The sequence below is a fragment of the Dermochelys coriacea genome, chromosome 9, assembly GCF_009764565.3.
Source record: "Dermochelys coriacea isolate rDerCor1 chromosome 9, rDerCor1.pri.v4, whole genome shotgun sequence".
Taxonomy (NCBI): domain Eukaryota; kingdom Metazoa; phylum Chordata; order Testudines; family Dermochelyidae; genus Dermochelys; species Dermochelys coriacea.
In genome coordinates, this window is record NC_050076.1 from 35497163 (window position 1) to 35524312 (window position 27150).

Here is a 27150-nt window from a genome sequence, read left to right on the forward strand (position 1 = left end):
GAGTTAGCTGGCAGAGAATTCTCCTCACAGAGGGGGACTCTGCCAGAGGAAATCAGGCAGAGACAGCCACACACCTGGTGCTGGAGAAAAAAGAGGGAGGGAGTATATCCAGAAGTCCCAGAGGAGGGGCAGGGGTAGGCAGAGCCCCAGTATGCTTGACCTTCCTCTGCTATAATGTCTGAGTGGAAGTTAGAGCAGCGGAAGGCTAACACTTTTGCCAGGACTGGGTGGGAGAGTATTAAGGAGCCTCAACTGGCTCCCTTCCATTACACCTGAGTGCAATTCCATGTGTAATCTTTTGTAGCTCAGATACCAGTCATGAGCATCTGCTAAGTACCTAGATAGTGAATGTCTGCTGCTGCGTGTTCTGTTGTTACTCAGCTTTACCTTACTATTACCCAAATACATCTGCTGTTGGTTTTCATATATTACTAACTTTCCAAAACTCTCTCTAAACTGTCTCCCTTTTGCTTTGCACTCTTTCTAATAGCACAACAGTAGGCTATTAGATAAGCACATCAGTATCTTAACATTATTACCAGGTAGCAAAGGCATTCAAGGCATCCAAGGTTTCCCAGGAATCTCAGGAAAAGGAGGACAGACAGGAATTCCGGGTGGACATGGTGAACAAGGAGAAATGGGCTCAAGGGGGCCTTCTGGAGAATGTGGGGATGAAGGGCAAAAAGGTATGGAGAATCCATATTACCTGCCTTTCAATTGGTTTTCTTTTTTTCATTTTTGTTAATAAAATTGTTTAATTCCCTGTCTGTTATAAAAGGCCTCTAATCAATTCACTGCCATTTTCCAGTGGGATCAATGGAGTTAAGCCAGTGTAAATCAGGTGTACATGCAGGCAAGATCAGATGGTCTGTTTAATGAGTCTGCTTTTTCATGCACCTGTTTGTTTTTATGTGCCTTTTATACACACTGCTGCATTTGGTGCAGCTCTCTCTCAATAGGGGTGATGAGCAATTGTATGTCATCACCAACAGATTTGAAACAAGGCATTCTTTAAGGTTCTGTCATGTTTTTCTCATTGTTCAATGTAAATATAAAGCTTATTGGTAATATCATGTCCAAACATTAAAACAAGGAATAAAGATCAACCTGCCAAATACATAGTCAGTGAGAACCAAAAGATCTGCCCAATGGCAACTCCAGTAGCCCTCAGGCAAACTACTCCACCCAGACCGGAAGCAATTCCCAACTTACACAAAGAAAAGAGGTATACAGATTAATATAAAGAGGGGAAAGACAAAATAACTTCAATGATAAACTTCTTGAAATAAATGGGACTTACATTACGTTCTAAAGAGAAGAGAAAAGGGCACTCTGGTAAGACTTTGGGAGAAAGTTCAAGCATTTAAATGTATTTTAATGACATTTTATGATAGTGTAGTCAGCTAGCATTTGTATAGATTATATTCACCATGTTCTTCTTCAAAGGTGAAAGAGGTGCTCAAGGAGACAGTGGCTTCATTACCTTATGGCTGGAAAAAGGACAAAAGGGGGAACAAGGGCTTCCTGGTGAGGCTGGATTTCCAGGGGAAACAGGTGAGCTCATAAATGTGTGTGTACACCCACCTTGCCTGATTTTAAAAAATGTCTTCAATTTTTTGTCACAGTGCCACAATTGCAGGTAGTTTCAAAATTGCAGGCATAAGTGTGAACACAAATAGTAGTATTTGAATATCCAACTACCCCATTATGCTGACATGTCCTTTAGTTAGTATTAATACTACAGTTTATGTCTACAATTTATTATGTACTTCATGAATTGTGAGCGCACAATTGTACCCACAAAAATGTGGTACTAAAATGTATTAGCCAAGGACCAGGATAAATTTACAATAATCTTTTGTTGTGGAATAATGTCAGGTGAAAAAGGCAGTCTTGGAATCAGAGGGATCCCAGGATTTCCAGGCAAAGATGGACTCCCAGGAACTCAGAAGGGTGAACCTGGTGATTGTGGACAGATTGGGTTTCCAGGGCTGCCAGGCTCCCCAGGATTGGCAGGTTTAAGAGGAATTACTGGTTTTCAAGGACAACCAGGTGACCAGGTAAGCTAAGAGCAATAGTGCAAGATCATGGATACATAGTACTGTACTGCATTTTTATACTTCTTGAGAACTCAGAATCCAAGAAACGTGTCTGATTGTGGTACACAAGCCATATGAGCATGCTTAGAGAGCTCATACGCCAGGTCACACCTAAACCTCTGATTGGCAGAAGCTGGGACTGGATGACAGGAGATGGATCCCTCAATAAATTGCCCTGTCCTATTCATTTCCTCTGAAGTATCTGGGACTGGCCTGTCTCGGAAGACAGGATACTGAGCTAGACAGACCATTGGTCTGACCCAATATGGCTGTTCTTATGATCTTATTCAGAAGACAGCATCGGTCTAGCATGCAGGGTCAACAATTGTGAAATTTGTTTGTTGCTTTTATTTTCACTTATTTTATACTGGGGCTGGATGGGGTCCTTTGTCACCTTCATGGTGCATAGAGTTGGTTGGTTCCACTCTCTGTAGTTGGGAACCCTCGCCATATTTCACTGACTAACAAGAAAGGTGCATGAGCAGTCTATCCTCTGATATTATTCCAAAGGACACGTGGGTGGAATCCCCTACTCTACCTGTAGTGAGATGGCAACTGAATGAGGCTGAAGTTTACAGAACCACTTCCAAGAGCAGCCTGCTTTTGCAGAACAGGGAGCAGCCTGCTTGTTTGCATGCATAGTCCAGGAGCATCCCTTGGTCTTTACCCCCCATAGAGGCAGCTTACAGTGAACAGAACCCTGGAAAATACTATTTCCAAAGGAAAAATGTACAAATATGCATGATATAGTTGAAATTAGAGGCAGGTTCTTCACTATCTTGCATCTCATGCAATGAGTCAATGGGATTGCACAAATGTAAATCCAGGTTGAATTTAGGACGTTATATTTACATATCCTTTGTTTTCAGTGTTGGGTCTGTATTTTACCAAATTATTTCTGAGGGACAATGTAAAGCTTTGTACTGCTGACTACAACTCCTTGTTTACGATGAAAAACTAGATTTTTTTTTTAATATTAGAGGGTCAACACTAATTTCTTGGTGGTCAACAAAAGTGGAGAAAACATGTTTTTTATTTATTTGTATTCTTGTGTAAAATACATTACTGTAGTACCATTTTTGAATTAAATTACAGTTGCACTAATTGGATCACCTAGAGGGAATTTAAGATATTTGAGCCAAATTCTAACCTTAGCGATATATACACAGATCTAACTCAAGACAATTGGCGTTGCTTGCATATATCAAAGGTCAGCATTTAGCCATTATTTGACCCAGACTAGTGGATTACTCCAAAGAAAATCGTTCGGTGAAGACACAATAATATTGACATTTAGTATCAGTCTGTTCATCAGTGCAACAGAGTCAAATGTCTTTAAAGATTGTGCCTCTTATGTATATTATATTTTAAAGAGTAGTTTTTTTAATAATGTATCAGGGTGAGCGAGGTTTACCGGGAATTCCTGGACGTCCAGGCCGTGATGGTGCAAAAGGACTTAAAGGTAATGAGCTGAAACATACAAGCTATATGAAATAAACACTATTTTGTTAGGTTGCTGTGTACTTTGATATATTCAATGCACCCTCTAGGAGAAAGAGACAGAGATATTCACACATGAAAATCATTAGACACAAAACTGTTTTATGCCTAAATTAAAAAGTTTTCATTTAACTATAGTAAGACATTTGGTGATTTATCACTTGAAAAAAAGGCTCTCAGTGACTTTGAAGATGCTGTGTCTTAGTTAAATTTCACAAGATCATAGCTTCAGCCCAAAAATGAGTAAAACACCAATATATCTATAAAATATCATGGGATCTGTCAAGGTTCCTTCCCCACTCTGAACTCTAGGGTACAGATGTGGGGACCTGCATGAAAGACCCCGTGAACTTATTTTTACCAGCTTTGGTTAAAACTTCCCCAAGGTACAAACTGTTTTACCTTTTGTCCCTGGACCTTATGCTGCCACCACCAAAGTGTCTAACAAAAACAACAGGGGAAGTGCCCACTTGGAAACGTCTTCCTTCCTACCCCCCAAAATATCCCCCCAAGCACTACACCCCCTTTCCTGGGGAAGGGTTGATAAAAATCCTCACCAATTTTCATAGGTGAACACAGACCCAAACCCTTGGATCTTAAGAACAATGAAAAAGCAATCAGGTTCTTAAAAGAGAATTTTAATTAAAGAAAAAGTAAAAGAAAACCCTCTGTAAAATCAGGAAGGGAAATACCTTACGGAGTAGTCAGATTCAAAACATAGAGAATCCATCTAGGCAAAACCTTAAGTTACAAAAAGACACAAAAACAGGAATATACATCCCAATCAGCACAACTTATTTTATCAGCCATTTAAACAAAACAGAATCTAATGCATATCAAACTAGATTGCTTACTAACTTTTTACAGGAGTTCTGACCTGCATTCCTGCTCTGATCCTGGCAAAAGCATCACACAGACAGAGAGGACCCTTTGTTTCCCCCCCTCCAGCTTTGAAAATATCTTGTCTCCTCATTGGTCATTTTGGTCAGGTGCCAGCGAGGTTATCTTAGCTTCTTAACCCTTTACAGGTGAAAGGGTTTTTCCTCTGTCCAGGAGGGATTTAAAGGTGTTTACCTTCCCTTTATATTTATGACAGGATCAAATGACAGGACACAGTGTTATATAGATGACTTTTGTGATTAAACTTGTATTAGTTTTCAGATACAGTATGTACAAGACCTAAGGAGAAAGGGAAACATCATACATGAGTGGAAGAGAAGACAGGAGAAAAAGTACTTGCATGAAAAGATGAACATGAAACTATTTTGTAGACAGTTAAGGGTCACATTTTCTAGATGTGAGCCTTTTTTTGGCGAAGTGTTTCCAACTCACAATTTTATTGCAAGTCTCACAACAACATTGTGGGTGGTTTTGTTTTGGTTTTTTTTTGTTGGTATATTTGGATTTCTGCCTCCAAACTCATGCAGTTTATCTTGAAGGGGATCCAGGGAAATGTGGCATGACAGAATGGGAGAATGTGATGGGGAGGAGAAAGGGAGGGAAATACGGATGTGATAAATTTAGAGAATAGGTGGGGACAGTAGACTGTGGGGGAGCACTGAGAGGAGAATTGGAATGGGGACAGCTGCCTTTCTGGAGAGGAGAAAAGAGAGAGACTGGCAGCTCTTTCCCCGCTCCTGCCCCCCCGGGGATAGACGAGGATGATCAGTAAAGAAGGCAGCCTAATTTTTGCATGTGTATTTCTGACTGAATTTTGAACATGAGATGATCTCACACCAGTTCAGATGGGGGATTCCCTAAAAAGGTGACATCATCATAAAATGGCCCAAAAAACAACACAATTTATAATTATTCTTAAATCTCATGCTTTTGGGTCATCTAGCTTATGATTTTTGAACATTCAGGACAGCTGTAAATTTGATTTGTGTGCACAAATTTGGTAGATAGTTTACACAAACACAACCTTTGACACCGCCAAGTTTTCATGTCCAATTTTTGACATTCCTATTTCGAGGATGAGATGAGACCACTTTAAAAATTTGACCTTGAATATTTAAAGGCAGTTTATGAAGAGCAAGAGGAATCAGCTGAATTGTTCTATTGTTTCAAGCTTCTGTAGAATATGATTTTCTTCTTAAAACTAGTTTATACAAAAATAAGAGTAAAAGAATGTGAAGACCAGAGATTTATTTGGAAGAAAATACAGAGCAAGGGAAATTCCTTCTCCAGATTCTTTTCCATGGCTCTAACAATTCAGCATCTTCCTAGCCAGGGAATGTATTTTCACAAAAAATAAAAAAGAATTTATGAACAAATATCTGAGATAAAGAGAAATCCTTTATCAGAAATGGGCTAAAAGGGGGTTTTAACACATGTAACTGAATTTTTTAAAAAAAGAAAGTTGGCTGAAGTAGGTGGCAATCAAGTTATTAAACAGGATCTTCTCTGGTCAGGGAGGATTGCTGTGACATAGAATCACTTGAATTCAGGAGTCTTCTCTATGCGTTTCACAACCATCTCAGACAGAGAAGCTAGAAGCCAGCAGGTGTGAGTGGAAGGTATTAGACACCTGCATAATATTCTCGGGTGAAAGGGCTGTGGAACCATGAATTTGATGTGGGAGGAGTTTGAGGAATAGAAACAACAGAAAGAGATTCTTTTATAAAGGGAGGAATTGAAGTAGAGTGGAGAAGGCCAGGCACAGCATCTGTGTTGGCTCAGAAACCCAAAAATTGTTTGTAAGGAGCCTTTTCTGAGTAAACAGACTTAAACTGTGTGGATTTTCCTTGCCTTTTTGAAGTTATTCCTGTAGGAACTGTGTCCTTTATTGTAATACTTAGTATTTACATAGCACTTCTCAAATCTGGGGCAATTAATGAGTTCCTTACTGAGTTTTTATTCAGGCAAATTCCCATTGAACTTAATGGGAGTCGTTTTGAATGTCAACTGAATTGATACCTCCAGATATGGCTTTTGATCACAGTCTGAGAATTAAATGATGTATTAGGGAAATGGGGATATAATATCTCCACCTATCTAGGCTCTTACACTGCACCTGTCACAAGCGATAGAATACCAGAATATTCAGTAGCTAATGCAACTTGCCCCTCAAAAACTGTCCTTAAATGTTCAAGGCCATCATTATCTAATTAACTAGAAATAGGGATATTGTACTAATGCTGTGTCTGTGTCCATTCTCTTTTCTCTCCTAAAGCAGAAACAAACTACTACTACAATCCAAAACTTCCTGATTGTCAGGAAGTCATTTCAATATTTCTCCTCTATGTATTTTTCTGTTAATTCCATTATCATTTGCTAAATGTTTTATTTCAGAGTAGCAGCCGTGTTAGTCTGTATTCGCAAAAAGAAAAGGAGTACTTGTGGCACCTTAGAGACTAACACATTTATTTGAGCATAAGCTTTCGTGAGCTACAGCTCACTTCATTGGATGCATTCAATGGAAAATACAGTGGGGAGATTTATACACACACAGAGAACATGAAACAATGGGTTTTATCATACACACTGTAAAGAGAGTGATCACTTAAGATGAGCTATTACCAGCGGTGGGAGGGGAGGGAGGAGGAAAACCTTTTATAGTGATAATCAAGGTGGGCCATTTCCAGCAGTTAACAAGAACGTCTGAGGAACAGTGGGGGGTGGGGTGGGGGGGAAATAACATGGGGAAATAGTTTTTCTTTGTGTAATGATCCATACACTCCCAGTCTCTATTCAAGCCTAAGTTAATTGTATCCAGTTTGCAAATTAATTCCAATTCAGCAGTCTCTCATTGGAGTCTGTCTCTGAAGTTTTTTTGTTGAAGGATAGCCAAGGTGATGGCTAGTGGCGTTCTGTTATTTTCTTTGTTGGGCCTGTCCTGTAGTAGGTGACTTCTGGGTACTCTTCTGGCTCTGTCAATCTGTTTGTTCACTTCAGCAGGTGGGCATTGTAGTTGTAAGAACGCATGATAGAGATCTTGTAGGTGATTGTCTCTGTCTGAGGGGTTGGAGCAAATGCGGTTATATCGTAGAACTTGGCTGTAGACAATGGATCGTGTGGTGTGATCTGGATGAAAGCTAGAGGCATGTAAGTAGGAATAGCGGTCAGTAGGTGTCCGATATAGGGTGGTGTTTATGTGACCATCCTACCACCCTATGGTACAATACCCACCTGCTGAAGTGAAGAAACAGATTGACAGAGCCAGAAGAGTACCCAGAAGTCACCTACTACAGGACTGGCCAAAAAAAGAAAATAACAGAACGCCACTAGCCATCACCTTCATTCCCCAACTAAAACCTCTCCAACCCATCATCAAGGATCTACAACCTATCCTGAAGGACGACCCATCACTCTCACAGATCTTGGGAGACAGGCCAGTCCTTGCTTACAGACAGCCCCCCAACCTGAAGCAAATACTCACCAGCAACCACACACCACACAACAGAACCACTAACCCAGGAACCTATCCTTGCAGCAAAGCCCATTGCCAACTCTGTCCACATATTTATTCAGGGGACACCATCATAGGGCCTAATCACATCAGCCACACTATCAGAGGCTCGTTCACCTGCGCATCTACCAATGTGATATATGCCATCATGTGCCAGCAATGCCCCTCTGCCATGTACATGAGTCAAACTGGACAGTCTCTACGTAAAAGAATAAATGGACACAAATCAGACGTCAAGAATTATAACATTCAAAAACCAGTCGGAGAACACTTCAAGCTCTCCGATCACTCGATTACAGTCCTGAGAGTGGCTATTCTTCAGCAAAAAAACTTCAGAAACAGACTCCAACAAGAGATTGCTGAATTGGAATTAATTTGCAAACTGGATATGATTAACTTAGGCTTGAATAGAGACTGGGAGTGGATGGGTCATTACACAAAGTAAAACTATTTCCCCATGTTATTTCTCCCCCCCACCCTACCCCCCACTGTTCCTCAGATGTTCTTGTTAACTGCTGGAAATGGCCCACCTTGATTATCACCATAAAAGGTTTTCCTCCTTCCCCCCTTCCTGCTGGTAATAGTTCATCTTAAGTGATCACTCTCCTTACAGTGTGTATGATAAAACCCATTGTTTCATGTTCTCTGTGTGTGTATATAAATCTCCCCACTGTATTTTCCACCGAATGCATCTGATGAAGCGAGCTGTAGCTCACGAAAGCTTATGCTCAAATAAATGTGTTAGTCTCTAAGGTGCCACAAGTACTCCTTTTCTTTTTGTAAATGTTTTATGATGCACTACTTACCTTGGTCCACAGCTTTAAGACATTTGTGTGCATCTTGCTATACGAGAGATTTCACAAATAAATCACTTATGAAGGTTAAACAAGTGTACAAAAGCAAGCGAAAGATTAAATCTTCAGTAGGCACTCAGTTATGATGATGATGGGGGCTATACAAAACTTAGCTATACAGAATACCCAGACTCCTGAAGTTTCCAAAAGGTTGATTGATACTTTTGTTTTTAGAATGCTGTTGGCATGCTTAACAGTCTGTTAGTGTGTGTGTACAGGACCTGGCGCAATGGGGCCCATTCCCAATTAGTGCTTAAGTGATACTGCAGTATCAAAAATACATCTATATTGTCCATATTTAACATAAAAACTTAACACAGTCACTTGCAAAGAAGCTTTCCTTTAATCCCACATTCTGTTTCCTAGTATGAACTTATCAAGGACAATCCTCTAGTTTTTTGTGTTCTTTTGGTCCAACGTAATTAAATAATACAATTTGGTTTATTTTTTAATTGAGAATTGTTTTTGTAATTTTAGCTATTAATATTTGTAAGTTACTGGACCTTCAAAATTATTTCTCTTTTTGGTTTTGCAGATTAAACAGACACTGATGTCTAACTAAAGTCATTTGTATTTTTAACTTGAATAGGTAACAGAGGTGACTCGGGCAGTCTATATGGTGCACCTGGTCAAAGAGGTCCTCCAGGAGATTGTGGATCACCAGGTACATTTGGGTTATTAAGAAAAAAATTAGTGCTTAAATAGATTTAAAATTTTCTATAGGATTTTTTCATGATTTGCTGCTTTCAGTATTTGCAGCTTAATACTAATGACTAATGCACAACATGGAAGCCCAGGACCAAAAAGGCCTCACAATTTATAATATAGTCCATAAATGAACACAGGAGTTAGGGTCTGCTACTGTCCAGATGCATCATTGATGAGCACTCCACTAGCCACCAGAAAGTTCTGTCTCTTGCTGTCTCTGGGAACAGACCTTTCTTCTTCAGCCACATGGAAGAGGAAGGAGAAAAAGGAAGATCTGTCAACTTCTTCCCATTCACACTGAGAATAAAAGAAAGATCAGTAATTCCATGCCCTATAGCTAATTTAAATAAATTCACAGTCCATACATCAGAGAGACCAGAGCAAAACAGCATAATAAACACATCTGTGTGTCTGAAATGCTGAACTATTTGTGTAAAGCTCTTCCTTTATTCAGGAGTACGAAATGAGGAAGCATATTGAGCTTGGCATTTTTTAAACATACCACAGTGTGAGCCATGGACGTCTTTAAACCTGAAACTGTTATATTTGTCTTTTTTTAAGGACCCTGTGGATTCCCAGGAGAACAAGGTTTACCAGGTTTCCAAGGGGAACCTGGAAGACAAGGACCCAAGGGGATGCCTGGATCCCCAGGAACAAAAGGCTTTCCAGGTAAAGTCAAATTAAAAAGAAAAAAGAAATGGATGAGAATTACTTCAGAATGGACAAAGAGTGCGGCAGTCTGCAGTACAATTAAAAACCATGCCGCTGATGAAGCCGGCAACAGAGAGTAGGTTGGTATCAAAGGCAGCATGAAGTCTTGTATCAGAAACTACTGAAGCGAAGTTTCAGAGTAGCAGCCGTGTTAGTCTGTATTCGCAAAAAGAAAAGGAGTACTTGTGGCACCTTAGAGACTAACAAATTTATTAGAGCATAAGCTTTCGTGAGCTACCGCTCACTTCATCGGATGCATTTGGTGGATCTCCCCTCTGTTTTTTCCACCAAATGCATCCAATGAAGTGAGCTGTAGCTCACGAAAGCTTATGCTCTAATAAATTTGTTAGTCTCTAAGGTGCCACAAGTACTCCTTTTCTTTTTACTCTTAGGTCTGTAATCGAGTGACCAGAGAGATTGAAGTGTTCTCCAACTGGTTTTTGAATGTTATAATTCTTGACGTCTGATTTGTGTCCATTTATTCTTTTACGTAGAGACTGTCCAGTTTGACCAATGTACATGGCAGAGGGGCATTGCTGGCACATGATGGCATATATCACATTGGTAGATACGCAGGTGAATGAGCCTCTGATAGTGTGGCTGATGTGATTAGGCCCTATGATGGTGTCCTCTGAATAGATATGTGGACAGAGTTGGCAACGGGCTTTGTTGCAAGGATAGGTTCCTGAGTTAGTGGTTCTGTTGTGTGGTGTGTGGTTGCTGGTGAGTATTTGCTTCAGGTTGGGGGGCTGTCTGTAAGCAAGGACTGGCCTGTCTCCCAAGATCTGTGAGAGTGATGGGTCGTCCTTCAGGATAGGTTGTAGATCCTTGATGATGCGTTGGAGAGGTTTTAGTTGGGGGCTGAAGGTGATGGCTAGTGGCGTTCTGTTATTTTCTTTGTTGGGCCTGTCCTGTAGTAGGTGACTTCTGGGTACTCTTCTGGCTCTGTCAATCTGTCAATACTCACCAGCAACCACATACCACCCAACAGAACCACTAACTCAGGAACCTATCCTTGCAACAAAGCCCGTTGCCGACTCTGTCCACATATCTATTCAGGGGACACCATCATAGGGCCTAATCACATCAGCCACACTATCAGAGGCTCGTTCACCTGCGCATCTACCAATGTGATATATGCCATCATGTGCCAGCAATGCCCCTCTGCCATGTACATTGGTCAAACTGGTCAGTCTCTACGTAAAAGAATGAGTGGACACAAATCAGACGTCAAGAATTATAACATTCAAAAACCAGTTGGAGAACACTTCAATCTCTCTGGTCACTCGATTACAGACCTAAGAGTGGCTATCCTTCAACAAAAAAGCTTCAAAAACAGACTCCAATGAGAGACTGCTGAATTGGAATTAATTTGCAAACTGGATACAATTAATTTAGGCTTGAATAGAGACTGGGAATGGATGAGTCATTACACAAAGTAAAACTATTTCCCCATGTCATTTCTCCCCCCCACCCCATCCCCCACTGTTCCTCAGATATTCTTGTTAACTGCTGGAAATAGCCTACCTTGCTTGTCACCATGAAAGGTTTTCCTCCTTACCCCTCCCTGCTGCTGGTGATGGCTTATCTTAAGTGATCACTCTCCTTACAGTGTGTATGATAAAAGTTCTCTGTGTGTGTATATCAATCTCCCCTCTGTTTTTTCCACCAAATGCATCCAATGAAGTGAGCTGTAGCTCACGAAAGCTTATGCTCTAATAAATTTGTTAGTCTCTAAGGTGCCACAAGTACTCCTTTTCTTTTTACTGAAGCGAAGTAGCAGAGATTCTTCCAAGATGGGCCGTAAAGGAGATTCAAGGAAAGCTGACAATGCTTTTGGATAGAATTTTTGGCCCCAGATACCTGTCAATAATTACTGTGTACTGAGTAGTATGGGAGAAATAACAGCTAATGGAGCAGGAGTAAAAAGATTTGCATAATAAAAATGTTTTCCACCTTCAGGTGCTATATGTGATTCGGGATTTCCAGGAGTTCCAGGTGGACAAGGCAATACCGGGCCTTTAGGAGCTGCAGGATTGCCAGGATCACCTGGTCCCCCAGGCAGGAAAGGTAAGTGCTATAGACAACGTTAGTCACGCATTACAGTTCAAGTAATGGTGTCAGAAATTACTGGTAATTTTGTGCAATAATAAATGTAACTGAAAATAGAGAGGATTTTCAAAAGCGCTTAGCATTGGCTAATGTCTGCTCCCATTGAAATCAATAGTAATATTCCCCTTTGACTTCAGTAACTAGAAGAGTTAGGCCAACTTTGAGCACATTTGAAATCCCACCCTTAAAGTACAAATGTTGGCCAAAGAAATCAGGCTACAATCTAAAATAAATAAGGAAGCAGAGTCATAAACCTTAAATTCTGGTTCAGCTGGTGTAACTGAGGGCAGAGTTTGACACAAGAATAGTAAAATTCTCTGAAGATAGATATTTCACTAACACTTCAGTTACACTGTAATTTACTTTCTGGCCATGTAATGCCATGTTACTCTCCATACAGCAAACATGAATACGAATAGCAGACCACATTTTAGAGGAAAACAATACTGAAAAAGGTGGCCAGTTCAAATTTAGGAAATCTCACATGATTGACTAGTGCATTTATCAAAATGTGATAACAAATATTGTAAGTAATGTTTGCAAGACAGTTGATCTATTGGCAGATTACATTTAGAAATACTTCCAATCAATCTGTCATGGCAATCATTGTGTTTAGATTGAAAAAATTGTTCATCTAAAAATCTCTTCCCCCTTAAAGGATACAATATAAATTTTATATATTGTAGCTAATTAAAATTTAGCATATATTATATCAACATTATACTAAGATAAATTATATAATCAGAAATGAAGCTATCTTGTTTATTTTTACTGGGTGGTCACAATCTGCTTCCTAAACTACTCCTGGGGTACAACATGCTGCCCCAGACTTGGGGCTTAAAACAAATCCATCCTTGAGTCCATAATAAATTTTCCCAAAAGAGAACAATCAGTTTTTTTTACAGAAAACATTCATTTTTTCAGTTTCAGTCTACGGCAAACTTGGACAGTTCAAAACTGAAAACTGAGGTTTACATGAAAGCTTTTTCTGATTATCAATGGGAAGGTAGGGGGTGCTGATATAATACAATGGTAACAAATTCCTTGTTGCTGTGTAATCTGCAGGAAAACAGTTTATTGTGTTGCACAGTATACCTATTAGCTACAGCACTGGGAGTCATGCTGCAATTACAAGGATTTCCAAATTGCCCTCCATTTGAAAAGGTATTACACACCTGATAGTGAAAACTTGTTAGTTGAAGAAGTGTCCTGTTCTTCTTTAGGAGCAGGAATTTTATTAGTTTTATGCAGCTAACTTCACTCATTCGTTTTTTGTAAATCATTTTAGGCCCTACAAAGGAAACACGAGATCAACAGGAGCACAGGGACTGAAAAATAGGTAGCTCAGATGAAAATGGAAATTCAGCAGGGATCAAGCCACCCAATAAAGTTTAGCTCCAGTGTGGATTAATGCTACCAATATGTTTGAAAAGAAGAATTCTAAATTTTAAAATGTATCCAATTACGAGGATTTAATGGAATTGGTATGCCACTGTACTGTGGAGTATGGCTCTTAAATAATATGAATAGTTCCATTTTTAATAATGAAGAAGCATTTGTGATTGTCATTAGAAATGAAATGGTTAACCAATTGTTATTAAGGACTGAGCCTTGTTAGCCTAATTGCTTTTCATTTACATTAAAGATCTCATGCATGACCAATTTTCAGATTTAGGGATTGAAGTTACAGGCATTCATCAGAACAAAACAACAGTTTCTTTATTACAGAGAGACAGTCTCAGTAATTAAGGGCCCAATCCTGCATTCTTCACTCATGAGTAGTCCTTATTCAAGCAAAAAGTCCCATTAATTTCAGTGGGATTGTGTGAGTAAAGATTGCAGGATTGGGCCCTAAAATTAAGAATCATGGTTCATATGTAGGTCAGCCAATTCAGCTATATCTGGAAGTATGGAACTGTAACAGTCCAAAATCTAAACTTACAAGTGTTGATGTTACAATGAAATGTTGACAAATATGTTAGAAATTTCCTGGAAAACAAAGTAAACCAAGTCAGCAATAATGACAGAACAAATAAAGCATCAAAAACATTTTTAAACAAAATGGTTTTCCAAAAATTGTTAGTGTTTGTGATCATTTAGGTAAATTCTCAACAATGGCAAATAACTCGTATATAAGCCTTTCACAAGGGAACTCCCTTGAAGTATAGATGAGGCCGTAGTAAACAGGATTGGAAAGGTGAACAAATATCATGAAAAGTTATTGTACAGTAAAGAATTAAGGGCAGAAAGAATATTACAGGTGGGGCTGGTACCACCGTGTAGTATTGACGTTTCTGACATTTCCAATTATAAGACCATGTTTTCATTTGCTTAAAACTTTACCAAACATTAACTGTTTCAGCTGAAATTTTACATGCCAGTTGTCTGCCTCAGGCTGAACTGTTCTGAAAAGTTTAAGCTAAGATTGTTCGGCCTTTTGAGGACAAGGCTGTGAAAAGATACATTATGCCCATGTTAAATTCTGATAACCTTTACTTTGAAAATTCTTAGAGCCCCCATGGTTTGGAGCAGGGACTTGAAATTCAGCAGGGACAAGGCCTTTGTGTCAGGGGTATGCCTTGTTTTGTCCCCATGAAAATCTACCCAAATTTGGCCAAGTTATAAACCTTTGAGAAATCAGTTTGTGTATGCTCAATAGAGACTTACATTTTAGCAGCTAAATTCCCCAAAGATTCTATCCACACTGGGAATGCTCCTGCCTGGGGATGAAGGTTTTTCCTTCATTTGCAGCTCTTGACTGATTGGGCAAAGAAACTGGGACAAGAAGACCTAAGCAGAGAAAACTGGGACTGTCTAGGGGAGAAGAATGGGACTGTGAGGAGAAGCCGGGATAGGGAAAAGACTTGGAGAATGACAGGTTGGAGGGGATGGGGCAGAAGTGAGTCATGCTTATGGGTGGAAGAGGGTGTGTCCACTAGTACCCACCCTCCTCCAGAGCATAGAATGGCACTAAAGATTGCTGAGTCTCAATAATTCCTCTGCTGTCAGCCAATGAAAGCTTATGCTCAAATAAATTTGTTAGTCTCTAAGGTGCCACAAGTACTCCTTTTCTCTTTCCACTTAGAAAGTGTCCCTTCTGTCTCCAGTGTTGGTGCATATGTAGGATAACAACCTACTATCAGTTACTCCGTTAGCTCCAGTGGTTAGACATCAGTGCTGTGGATCTAAAGCTTTCAGTCCTGCTAATGAGCCATGTTAGTTCCAATATGATGCCACATGATGGAAATTCTGGGTTTTTTTGTTTCCTTTTTTAAAAACCTAGGAAATTACATATCAAATAAACTAAAGAAACACTCAGTATGTTAAAAGAACATTAGTAAGGCTGCAAAGTCAAGCACTCAACTTTTTAAATGTTTGCGCAAACTTTATAATGTGTAATTGTAGCTATCTTGGCATAAAATTTATTAAAGAGAAACTTTAAAGTGCATGATAGGTAGGACAGATAACTCATTTTAATGTGAATTCAATTTCTTGTTCCTGAAAAAGGCCTGACTAAAAATTATGGCGGCCAATACCCTCTATTTATCACCAGGATAGGTTTAGCACTTGAGCAGCAGCAGAGCAAGCTCCTCCACACCAGTTTTACTAATGGCATGTTCTCAGGTACCACCTTTCACTATAGGAGAGTAGTTTTGTTTCCATGCCTATTCAGTCTTTGGCGTCTTTACTGAGTCTATCAATGAGGCTACCAGTTTGTGACAACTGTGATTTTAGATGCTCTCCCATTAACTAGGAAGTGTACTGATATCATCTTATTTTATAAATGTCATTAATTAGTTGTCAGATGGTAACAGCTGAACTTTGATCCAGTCCCATTAGCAAACGTCTTCACTCTCCTGTCTGCCAAAGTAAAGTCCAGTATATTAAATAGCTGCCTTTTAGCACTAAAATTAATGAAGTGTTGGTGACAACTAGGGTAACCAGACAGGAAGTGTGAAAAATCAGGATGGGGTGAGGCGTAATAGCCTATATAAGACAAATCCCCAAATATCGGGACTATCCCTGTAAAATTGAAACATCTGGTCAACCTAGTGACAACAGACCAGGTTGATAAGGGCGGGACAAAGGGACAAACAACCCTGACAAACATTCTCTGGATGCATCCACCCTGCAAGAAGTCCAGGACCAGTGGAGGGAGATGGACCAATCTGTCCAAGGAATAAAGAGTTGTACGGTAAGTTTTCCTGAGCCATATATGAAGGGGGAGAAGATGCAACCTTGCAAACTGGAGCACCTGTGTGCAAGTGTACATATGGCCCAAGAGCCTGAGGCACATCTGAACTGTCGTGGACGGCTGAGACTGCAGACTGAGGCAAAGGTGGTGAATCGCCTAGCAAAAACACTCTCGAAGTCATAGAATGTAAATATGGGCCCAATGAACTCGATTTTCTGAGTGGGAACCAAAGTTGACTTTCTAGAGTTTAGGATGAGACCTAGATGGTCAGGCAAGTGCAGTGTAGTGGTTTACATGGGAAAGGACTTCCTCTCTGGACCTGCCTCTCAGTAACCAGTTGTCTCAGTGTGGGAAGATGTGGATTCCTTTCTTCCTGAGGTAGGCTTCAACCACAACTATGCATTTGTTAAAAACCCAAGAGGCAGAAGAGTATCTGAAGGGAAGAAATGTATACTAAAAATGGCACTCTGCTACAATGAATCGAAGGAAATTTCTGTGGCTCAGCAAAATTGCCCCATGAAAGTAGGCTTGCTGAAGGTCCAGAATAGCAAACCAGTTGTTCTGAGACAACACAGGGAGGATAGTCAATAGAGTGACTGTTCAGAACCTCATGTATCTGATATATTTGTAGAGTCTGCGAAGGTCAAGAATGGATCTTACCCCTCCTTTGGATTTGGGCACCAGAAAGTACTGGGAATAGAAGCCCTGCCCCGTGTGTTTTTGGTGGAACCTCTCCTGCTACTCCCAAAGCCAGTAGAGAGCAAACCTGCTGGAGGAGCAGTATCTTTTGAGAGGGGTCCCTGAAGATGGATGGAGAAGGAGGGTGGTGGGGAGGAATGGAAAGGAACTGGATGGCATAACCTGATCTGACGGTGCTTAGGACCCAGCTGTCAGTGGTGATCGAGCCCCAAGCATTGTGAAAGTGAGGCAGCCTGTCCCTAAATGGAGGGGATCTGGAGAAGGGAACAATGACTGGGATGCTGCACTGGACCAAGGAGTCAAAATACCTTCGGTGCCGAAGCAGGCTGCATAGCCTGTTTGAGCAGGTGCTGCTTTAGATGAAGATCCTTCGCCATCTGACTGTTTGGTGAATGATTTGCAAATCCAACACCACCCCTTGTCGTGGACTTCACTAAGCACAGCAAGCACCCTGAGTGGAGATCATTGTTGGGGATCACTCCCCCCAGACTTCAGACAATGTTTAAACCCTGGTGAAAGCATCACCAGGGAAATATGTAAACTAAAGCTAATGCTAAAACTAACTAACATTATACTACGGGAAATAATTAACTATGTACAGCTCGAAAAGTCACTAAGGAATAGAGAGGTGTGAGGTTTGGAATCACACAGGTCCAACTCCAGCTACAGGCAGTAAGAAGGAACTGAGGGGGAGTTGGGGTGACGTTGCCTGATATACCCAGAAGAGGGCTATGGCCAGGAGGCACAAATGGCATCTATCTACAGGTACTGCTAGGCAAAATTCTCTGGCTCTGGTGTGCGCTCACATCTCAGGGGAACACATGGCTGCATCTGCTAGAATATGTTGTTTTTTCATAACCTGAGCCCTATCGGACAGGCATGTGAGATAGTATTTTTACCCTTTAAACAAGTGTCTAATGGAACTGGAATGAAATTAGCTAGACTATTCCCAGAAGACAGATAGGATATGAGGAAAATGTTTGTATTTTACAGGACACTAAACATATTACCATTCTGCTAGAAAAGATTCATAAAGCAAAGCTGTTTGACTCCCCTATAATCTCAGGAGGGGAGGACTGGGCTATCACTACGACTGAAGCATACTTCAGAAATTATACAACTTTTTCCATAGCAAGCTCTGTACCCCACTGTAGTGAGCATGAACTTCTACCCCACTATAGTGAGCATGAACTTCTACCCCATCTTAAAATGAAGTACTCTCCCTTACAGATATTTATTGTTTGAAATTTAGGCAGTAAGGCACAATCAAAAAAGTTCTCAATTTCAGCTATGCTAAAACAAAACCTAAAGATTATATTAAAGCCTGCTAAGTAATTGGCCTGTGTTACTACAAAAGTTTTGTGCCATTTGATCAGCAAGATGCTTTGCTAAGCAAAAAATTGGACATAAATGCGAGGCAGGTGAAATTTGTAGTTAATATAAATGGTTGTAATTTCTATCCTGAAATGATGAGTTTTGTCGATAAGTTTTAAAATCTATAAATAAAACTTTAACAAAAATTATCATTATTTTACTCTCCAATAAAAAGGGAAAATAAATTAGAGCATTTCTACTCTGAAAAGAGACTGCAAAAATGCCATCATAGCATTATCTCTTTGTTGTGTTTCAATTATCCTCTTATCAAATGTCCTCAGTTTAGAAATAAAAGATGTTCTTTCCACCTGCCTATCCTGAAACTCAGTCTGATCTTTCCACTTAGTGCATCACCACCAGGGACAACAAGTCTGCATACTAATTTAAGTCCTCAATTACACATGTTCAACTCCATTGTCTTTAAAGGATTTGTAAAGGGTTGGCTTAGAGATTTTTGTAATGTTACTAATTTGTTATCAATAAGGGTGTTAGTAAGGTTTGAATTTATTCAATAATTAAGAGACCTCAGGATAAGTCAACAGAATTTGAGTTATTAAGATAATTAGCACATAATAGAAAGAGACGTACATCACTACAATCTGCGAGAACCCCTTCCTGCAGTCCGTAGACAAGACAGTTAGCTTGTACAATTTGTCCGGTTCTGAAGTTAGCTTACAGCTTGGCACTATTATAGTAGAGGGGCCTACAGTTTCATTTTCACTTATTTCCTGCTTTTCACAGACATATATTACTTTTATTCCCAAAATTTCCAGGATATTAACATTTGTTGTTTATCTCTATAAATTCTCCTAAGTAAGCGGCTCTTACAATTATTACTACATGTAAAATAATATTTATTGTTTAATAATTCTTGAAAAGATGTCAAATCTTAGGCAGGTTATTTTCCCCTTCTGAATAAGACTCCCACAACACTTCGAGAGTTTAACTCATAAATAAGCGATAAGCCTTACAAAACTCTGGCCCATAGGTCAACAGTAAATAATCCTGCACAAAATAGAATAGAATCCACAGCTCAGTCTGTTTTAGCTGCATTGGTTTTCCAGGGTTAACAGGAATAAAAAGCAGTAAAATCTCATTTTTATCAAGTTGGTAGATGATGACTATTAATGCACACGGAGCAGATGCAATGCATAAAGGAGTGCCATATTTCTAGTCACTTTTCAAAGTAAAATCACACTAAAGATTAAAGGTAAATGTTCTGATTGCTAATATATGAAAGGAAATTACCTCTGCTGCTTTCATATTTTCTTCACTATCCAGAAATCTATAAATGATGCTACTTTTTCAAAACTTCAAGTGTTAATGATGTAGTCCATTCTCCAGTTGTCAAAACACTTTCAGCAAACACTGTACTAAACCAGAAATGTATTGTCAAGTTTTATACATTTACTTTTGTTAAATCAACATTTTCAAGTTTTTTGGGTCATGCTTCTAATAATGTCTACAATACTTCTAAGGTTTATCAGGGTTGCCTGGATTAGATGGCTTGAATGGACTGCAAGGTCAAAAGGGCTCACCAGGAGTTCCAGGTAAAGAATGAAAATGGAAATGAATATGAAATGATCAATGATATTTTGATATTTATCCAGTCATTAAGGATCAGACTAAACTTTAAAACGGTAACAATAGTTAATGGTTTAAAGAGACACACCAGCAATCATTTGTGGGGAAAGACTTAAAATCCTCCATCAGTCTAATAGTCTTGCTGGAATCCTTTGAGAACATTTTTACAATGAAAATGTTCAGTGCAGATGATTCAAAGTGAAGCCAAGTCTCAAACTTTTATGTATACAAGATAAACAATAGCAAATAAATTAAAAGGAGACTCGGGGGGGGGGGGAATCTTGGCCCCACTGAAGGCGGTAGGAGTTTTTCCATTGACTTCAGTGGAGCCAGGATTTCACCCATGTGATCTATTTGAAGCTTTCAAAACACCCTACTAACCATTGTTAAAATCAATGCTAAGCACCAGTCTAAGAGAAATTGAGAATAAGATATAAAATGAATATTAAGAAATTGAAAGCAAAAAGAATAAAACTAAGAATTTCAAATTAAGGACAAAGACTATGACTTGAGTCAAGGAGCTTAATACCTTTGAAAGGATGGAAGAGGGCCAGATTCAACAAAACTCCACCCAGCTTACATACGAGAACCAGACAACTAGAGATAGATTAATCACAAAAGGAACATCATCATCTGCAGCTGATATTTCTATTCTCTACATCTGTATTTGCATTCACTGTAGACTTCATGCACTGTAATTGTTTTCCTCTGGAGGTAAAAGTGAAATAGGGCCTCCAGGATACACAGGGGCACCTGGACCAAAAGGAGACAAGGGTGAACCTGGACAGCCAGGAATTTCTCTTCCAGGACCTCCTGGAGACACGGGTTTGCCAGGACACCCAGGTAAGAAACATTTTCTCCTCAGCAGTGAACTGCAAAGCTGAAATGAAAACTGAACTAGTTCCCTGCCACTTGGTTAGCAGGCCCATGCAGCACATACATCTGGGGTCTCTTCTTTAAGAAAAGTATTTTTCTCATCCAAGAAGTATGCTAGCATTTCCTAACTTGCTACAGATATCCCAGAATGCGTCATTCTGCTACATCACTGAAACTGTGGGTTGCATGAGACTTGTGGAATCAGTGATGTCAAGGAATGATGCATTCTAGGACTTCTTTAGCTCCAGTGGATATTATAGAAAGGAATTAGAACTTTTTTTTAAAAAGAATTATATTTTCTGTGCCAAGTGCCTCCCACAGTCTATTTAGCAGGGGAATGCAGCACACAACTATGGGGTTAACTCCAAGTTCTGCATGACCTTGCACCTCAACTCCCTTAAATTAATATTTTATTTCTGGAATCCAAAGTATAAAATACTGAAAATTCAAAACGTTTAGCATATGATTTGCTCCCTCAGGTAGAACAGGAGATACCGGGCCTGCAGGATCTGTGGGAAGATCTCCTGAAACTGCAGCTTCTGGTCCTCCGGGTGATCAGGGGCCACCTGGTTCACATGGCATCAGAGGTACAAGAAAATCAAACATGATCAGTTAACCAAAACAGTGAAAACTGTATTCTAATCATATATATATTTGCACGTGACATGGGAAGAGGCAAAGAGGGTAATAAATATGGCCATTCCATAAATACATGGACAGAGGCACAGTGCAGCACAATGGATAGTGACTCAGGAGATCTGCACTCTAGTCCCATTTCTGGCTTGCTGGGTGACCTTGGGCAAGTTATGCCACCCCATGCCTCAGTTTCCCATCTGTAAAATGGGTATAATGATACTTATCTCCTTTGTAAAGTGCTTTTTATCCATAGATCTCAAAGCACTTTACGGAGGAGATAAATATTATGATCCCCATTTTACTAGAGATAGGTATCATCATGAGTATTATGTAGTAAAGTATAAAGGTTTTATCAGGATGCATTATGTAGGCTTCCATACAAGTTCCAATGAAACCTTTAAACCATACCATCATGTACTCTGTGTAGGCCACATACGTTACAGGGAATAAAAACTATTTTGCAAGCATATTAGAGTGTGTTTTAAATTTTATTGGGACTACTTTTAGTATTCCCCAACAGATACGTGTAAACACATTCACTGTGAATGCAACTCTAGCAGGCTAAAAGACGGTGTTATAAAAAGACCTCTAAAATATCCTAAAACAGCTTTTCCATTCATAAAAGTGTCATGATGTTGAGGTCCAGCATCTCAGACCCATCCAGAGCCAGAAACAAGAGTTGCATTTTCTGCTGGAAAATTAGGAATCTTTTTTTCCTCCACTGTTTTAGCGCTCCTCTTCCTAGCTCTGTAGGATCACAGGATATCACACCTTAAAACTGTTACTGGTCTAAGACTGACTACCTCCTGTCTTTTGGTAGGTGTAATTTTGGATGGTGCTAAAATTGAAGACCATGTTATAAACTGGAACCATCGTATACTTCTGTCCACTTCAATTGCACTCCTTCTACTTAAGAATCTCTGCCGGGATTACTTCCAGCCTTCTACAGCTCTGAGTAGCTTCTGACAGTAGACATTTTTTAAAGCATTGTTCCTTCTTTCCTCCTAATTGTGGAATTTTCCCATTAAAGTGACACCAGTAGGAGGCATAGGATGGGCAATATTTGGTTCTGGGCAATTTTCCTAAGGGTTTTAAGTTCCAATATCTTACAACCCAGCCAAGCTAGAAAGGAACTTTTATCCTTGCAAAAAAGGTTGATTCATTGCTCTCCAATAGGCTGCAGAGCACGTCCTTGTAGTCCTGGAAGGTCCTGTGATATTAGGCCTTAAAATGACGACACTCATGTATAGAAAAGCCATTTACAAAAAGAACAGAGCTAAAATAGCTTTTCTATCCCCAGAAGTGGGAAAGAAGAGGGAAGAGGGAGCTGCATGTTTATGCATATAACCTCTGTAGATGAGGGCTGTTCTCATGTAAAGCTTAGGGTATGGCTACACTTGCAGATGTAGAGCGCTGAGAGTTAAACCAGCCCTCGGAGAACGCAGTAGGGAAAACGCTGCAGTCTGTCCACACTGATACTGCAAGCGCACTGGCGTGGCCACATTTGTGGCACTTGCAGTGGCATTGGGAGTGGTACATTATGGGCAGCTATCCCACAGAGCAGCTCTTCCCATTCTGGCGCTATGGCTTGTGGGAAGAGGGTGGAGGGTGCGGGGCATTCTGGGTCCTGTCCCAACGCCCCGTGATCCATCACTTCACATCCCAGCAATCCCTGTGCTTCTGTCCACTTTTGGCGCCATCTTTCAACGTTTTTTGTACTGCGTGCTCTGTCTTCCCTTTCAGACTGTGGGAATAGAGCCCGAAGTGCTGAGGAATATGCTGACAAGTCTCGCCAGCACATCACATTTGGCAGTTGAGTTACTCCTTAAGGTACAAACTGACAGTGAGGAGTCTGACGATGATATCGACTTGCATAATGCATCTGACACAAGATTGCTTCTGGCATTAATGGACATGCTCACCACCGTGGAACACCGCTTTTGGGCTCAGGAAACAAGCACTGAGTGGTGGGATCACATCGTCATGCAAGTCTGGGATAACGAGCAGTGGCTGCAGAACTTTCGGTTAAGAAAAGCCATTTTCATGGGACTGTGTGATGAGCTCACCTCCACCTTGCGGCCAAGGACACGAAATTGAGAGCTGCTCTGCCGGTGAAGCGGGTGGCTATTGCAGTCTGGAAGCTGGCAACTCCAGATAGCTACTGATCGGTCGCTAACCAGTTTGGAGTGGGAAAGTCGACCGTTGGAATCGTGTTGATGCAACTTTGCAGGGCCATTAATCACATCCCGCTCAAAAGAACCGTGACTCTGGGTAACGTGCATGACATTGTGGCTGTCTTTACACAAATGGGTTTCCCTAACTGCGGAGGGGCGATAGATCGGATGCATATTCCAATTCTGGCACCAGCCCACCTAGCCTATGAGTGCATTAATTGGAAGGGGTATTTCTCTATGGTTTTCTGGGCACTTGTGGATCACTGTGGGTGTTTCATTAACATTAACATAGGCTGGCCTGGAAAGGTGCATGACACATGCATCTTTCTGAACACTGGCCTGTTCAGGAAACTGCAAGCCAGGACTTTCTTCCCAGACCAGAAGATCACTGTAGGGGAAGTCGAAATGCCCTTTGTGATCCTTGGAGACCCCCATTACCCTTTAATGCTGTGGCTCATGAAACCCTACACAGGGAGCCTTGACAGCAGCAAGGAGCAGTTCAACAATAGGCTGAGTCGGTGCAGAATGACTGTGAAGTGTGCTTTTGGCAGTTTAAAGGGCCGCTGGTGCGGTTTGTATGGGAAGCTGGACCTGGCCGATGACAACATCCCCATGGTTATATCCACGTGCTGTACCCTCCATAACATTTGTCAAGGGAAGGGTGAAAGATTCACTCTGGCATGGAACTTAGAGGTTCAACACCTGGAGGCTGAATCTGAACAGGCAGAGAACAGAGGTATTAGAGGGGCCCAGCGTGGGGCTGCAAGGATTAAGAATGCCTTGAGGGAGCAATTTGAGGCTGAAAACCACCAGTAATACTTGGTGCCCTGCATGGGAGTGAAGAGCGGTGCTGCCAATGTTAGTGGGAATATGTGTTTGCTACAGTGCCTTTCCTGGGCTAAGGTATCTTTTACTTAATTCAATAATAAAGAATGTTTTCAAAGCCAAAAATCCATTTATTTAAAAGAAAATTCATTTATTGAAAAGAAACATAACTGCTTGGGAAACAGAAAGGACAACGGGGTGGGGTGGGGAACAGTTCAAACACAGATTTGCGTATGTCCTGTTATCATAGTCTGCCTTCTTGTCTGGAGTGCTGTGCAATGAGTGCTGTACTTCAGGCTGGCTAAAATGCATGGTGGTTGAGTGCAGTGGGTAAGGGTCGTAGTTTGCAGGGTTGGGTGGTGAAGCTACAGGTGTTGGAGGCAGCTGGTGGCAATAAGAACCCAGATGTGGGGGAAAGTGGGTTGGAGGTGACATGGGGGCACAAGGGAAAGAGTTTTGGGACAAGGGCTGTGGGGGGAGGGCACAGTAGTGCTCCGCCTACATGGCTACGAGCGCCTGTGTCAAGTCCACTTGGCGCTCAATAAAATACTTTGCAGCCACTCCGTGCTTTGGTGCTGGTGATCTGTGTTCTGCTGGCAGACCCTCCTTTCACTCTCCCACCACTCCTGCACTTTTTGATTTTTATTAAGGGACTGCTGCTTTACTTCATGCAGCATGTTCTCTTTTCTTCTGCGTGGCCTCTTCCTAATTCTTTGGAGTCTTTCAGCGGGTGATAACATGGACAGCTGAGACCTCAAGGCTGCATCTGTAAAGGCAAAATGCAACACTTAATAGAGGCAGCATTGTTCACAGACCAGAGCAATGATTCACCCATACTTAAACACAAGCACAGCCTACACAATAGCAGAATTTGCCTGTCCCAAAGCGAGCACACATAACCCACAGGAACCCCGAAATGGTGAGTAAGCACAAGGGCAAGGGGACTGATTGTTTCCAAGCCGTACTGCCCTCTGGGGTTCTGTGCCTTGGGAAGCGCTAACAGCTGCAGGGGGCCCCTATACTGGACACTGTCCCCACATTTTCCACAGGAGTTCGTCCTGGAAGATATCTCGCTGCTGAGGGTGACCTGAGAAGCAAGGGAGGGTCTTCTACTACAATGCGGCTTCCGCCCTGGCCCTTATGAGGTTTGTCTGTGTGCAGCAATGGTCCCCCCATCCGTCATGGCACAGTGGCGCAGACATGTTAGCCTTACTGGGACAAGGAGTACAGTAGCTCTCTCAAGGAACCCAGCTTCTGCATGAGACCTTTGAAGAAATCACTGAGGCCGATCACCACGATATGAGAGAGCACATCAACACCCTATTCCACATGTAGGCATGCATGCAGCCCTAACCCTCCTCGCCTCAAGAGCCCGCACCAAACAACTTCCTTCCCAAAATAAAAGCTACTTACTGGGCACCTCCTCTGGTGTTTGTCCTTCCTCAACCACCGGCCGCCGCGCCTGGCTAGGCTACCTTCCTCCTGGCTTGAGAACTGCTCCTGGCTGCATGCATCTAGGGATGCCGGGGTGTCTCCCTCCTCCTCAGCACCCTTGGTCCCGCTTTCCTCCTCCTCCTGCCTTGTTGAACTGGACTCTGAAGTGTCCATGGTGGTCCTCGAAGTGGAGGTAGGGTCGCCCCCAAGTATCATGTCCAGATCTTTGTAGAAATGGCAGGGCACGGGGGCACCTCCGGAGCGGCGGTTTGCCTTGCGGACTTTGCAGTAAGCATTCTGCAGTTCCTTCACTTTAACCCTGCACTGCAGTGCATCCCGGTCATGGCCCCTTTCCATCATTGTCCCTTGATATCTGCCCGAAGGTATCGTAATTCTTATGGCTGGAGCGTAGCTGGGACTGGACAGCTTCCTCCCCGCAAACACTGATGAGGTCCAGCACCTCGCCATTGCTCCATACTGGGGATCGCCTAGCGCGTGGAATCATGGTCACCTGGATTCGCTGAGAGCAATCCATGCCTGGCTGAGCAAACAGAAAGGGGATTTTCAAAATTCCCAGAGAATTTAAAGGGCAGGTCTGACAGTTGGTCACCTGAGGGCAGGGCACTAGAGTTCAAAATGATGACTAGAGTGGCTAGAAAAGGCATTGTGGGACACTTTTTGAGGCCGAGCAGAGCTCATTAACAGACGAGGGCATCCACACTGGTGCTGCGGCGCTCCAGTCGGGACGCAGCAAATGTTATTCCACTCACCGAGGTGGAGTACCAGGAGCACTCTAGCTGCGGAGTCAAGGCACTCTACATGGTTTGCCAATGTGGACACATCTTGATTTAGGGCTGCTTTAATGCACTTTAACTGACAAGTGTAGCCAAGCCCTTAGACAGTAGTCAGTTCAAGAGCCGATGATTGGTCACCAAACTTCTGCAAGTGAAGTCAGCAG

At 41.4% G+C, this 27150-nt stretch overlaps 1 protein-coding gene across 7 annotated transcripts in view; it reads left to right on the forward strand.

The window, feature by feature from the left end:
• Window positions 1-27150, forward strand: part of COL4A4 (collagen type IV alpha 4 chain) — a 149771-nt gene that overhangs the window by 97671 nt on the left and 24950 nt on the right. For 6 of the 7 annotated variants that reach the window (XM_038417514.2, XM_038417516.2, XM_038417517.2 and 3 more), the window contains 10 exons: window positions 543-686; window positions 1447-1554; window positions 1879-2060; window positions 3498-3561; window positions 9454-9528; window positions 10134-10241; window positions 12246-12353; window positions 20142-20213; window positions 20962-21090; window positions 21603-21710. In XM_038417514.2, coding sequence (XP_038273442.2) covers window positions 543-686; window positions 1447-1554; window positions 1879-2060; window positions 3498-3561; window positions 9454-9528; window positions 10134-10241; window positions 12246-12353; window positions 20142-20213; window positions 20962-21090; window positions 21603-21710 — 1098 coding nt within the window. The remainder of the gene's footprint in view (window positions 1-542; window positions 687-1446; window positions 1555-1878; window positions 2061-3497; window positions 3562-9453; window positions 9529-10133; window positions 10242-12245; window positions 12354-20141; window positions 20214-20961; window positions 21091-21602; window positions 21711-27150) is intronic. The other variant, XM_043492130.1, reaches the window with a different exon arrangement.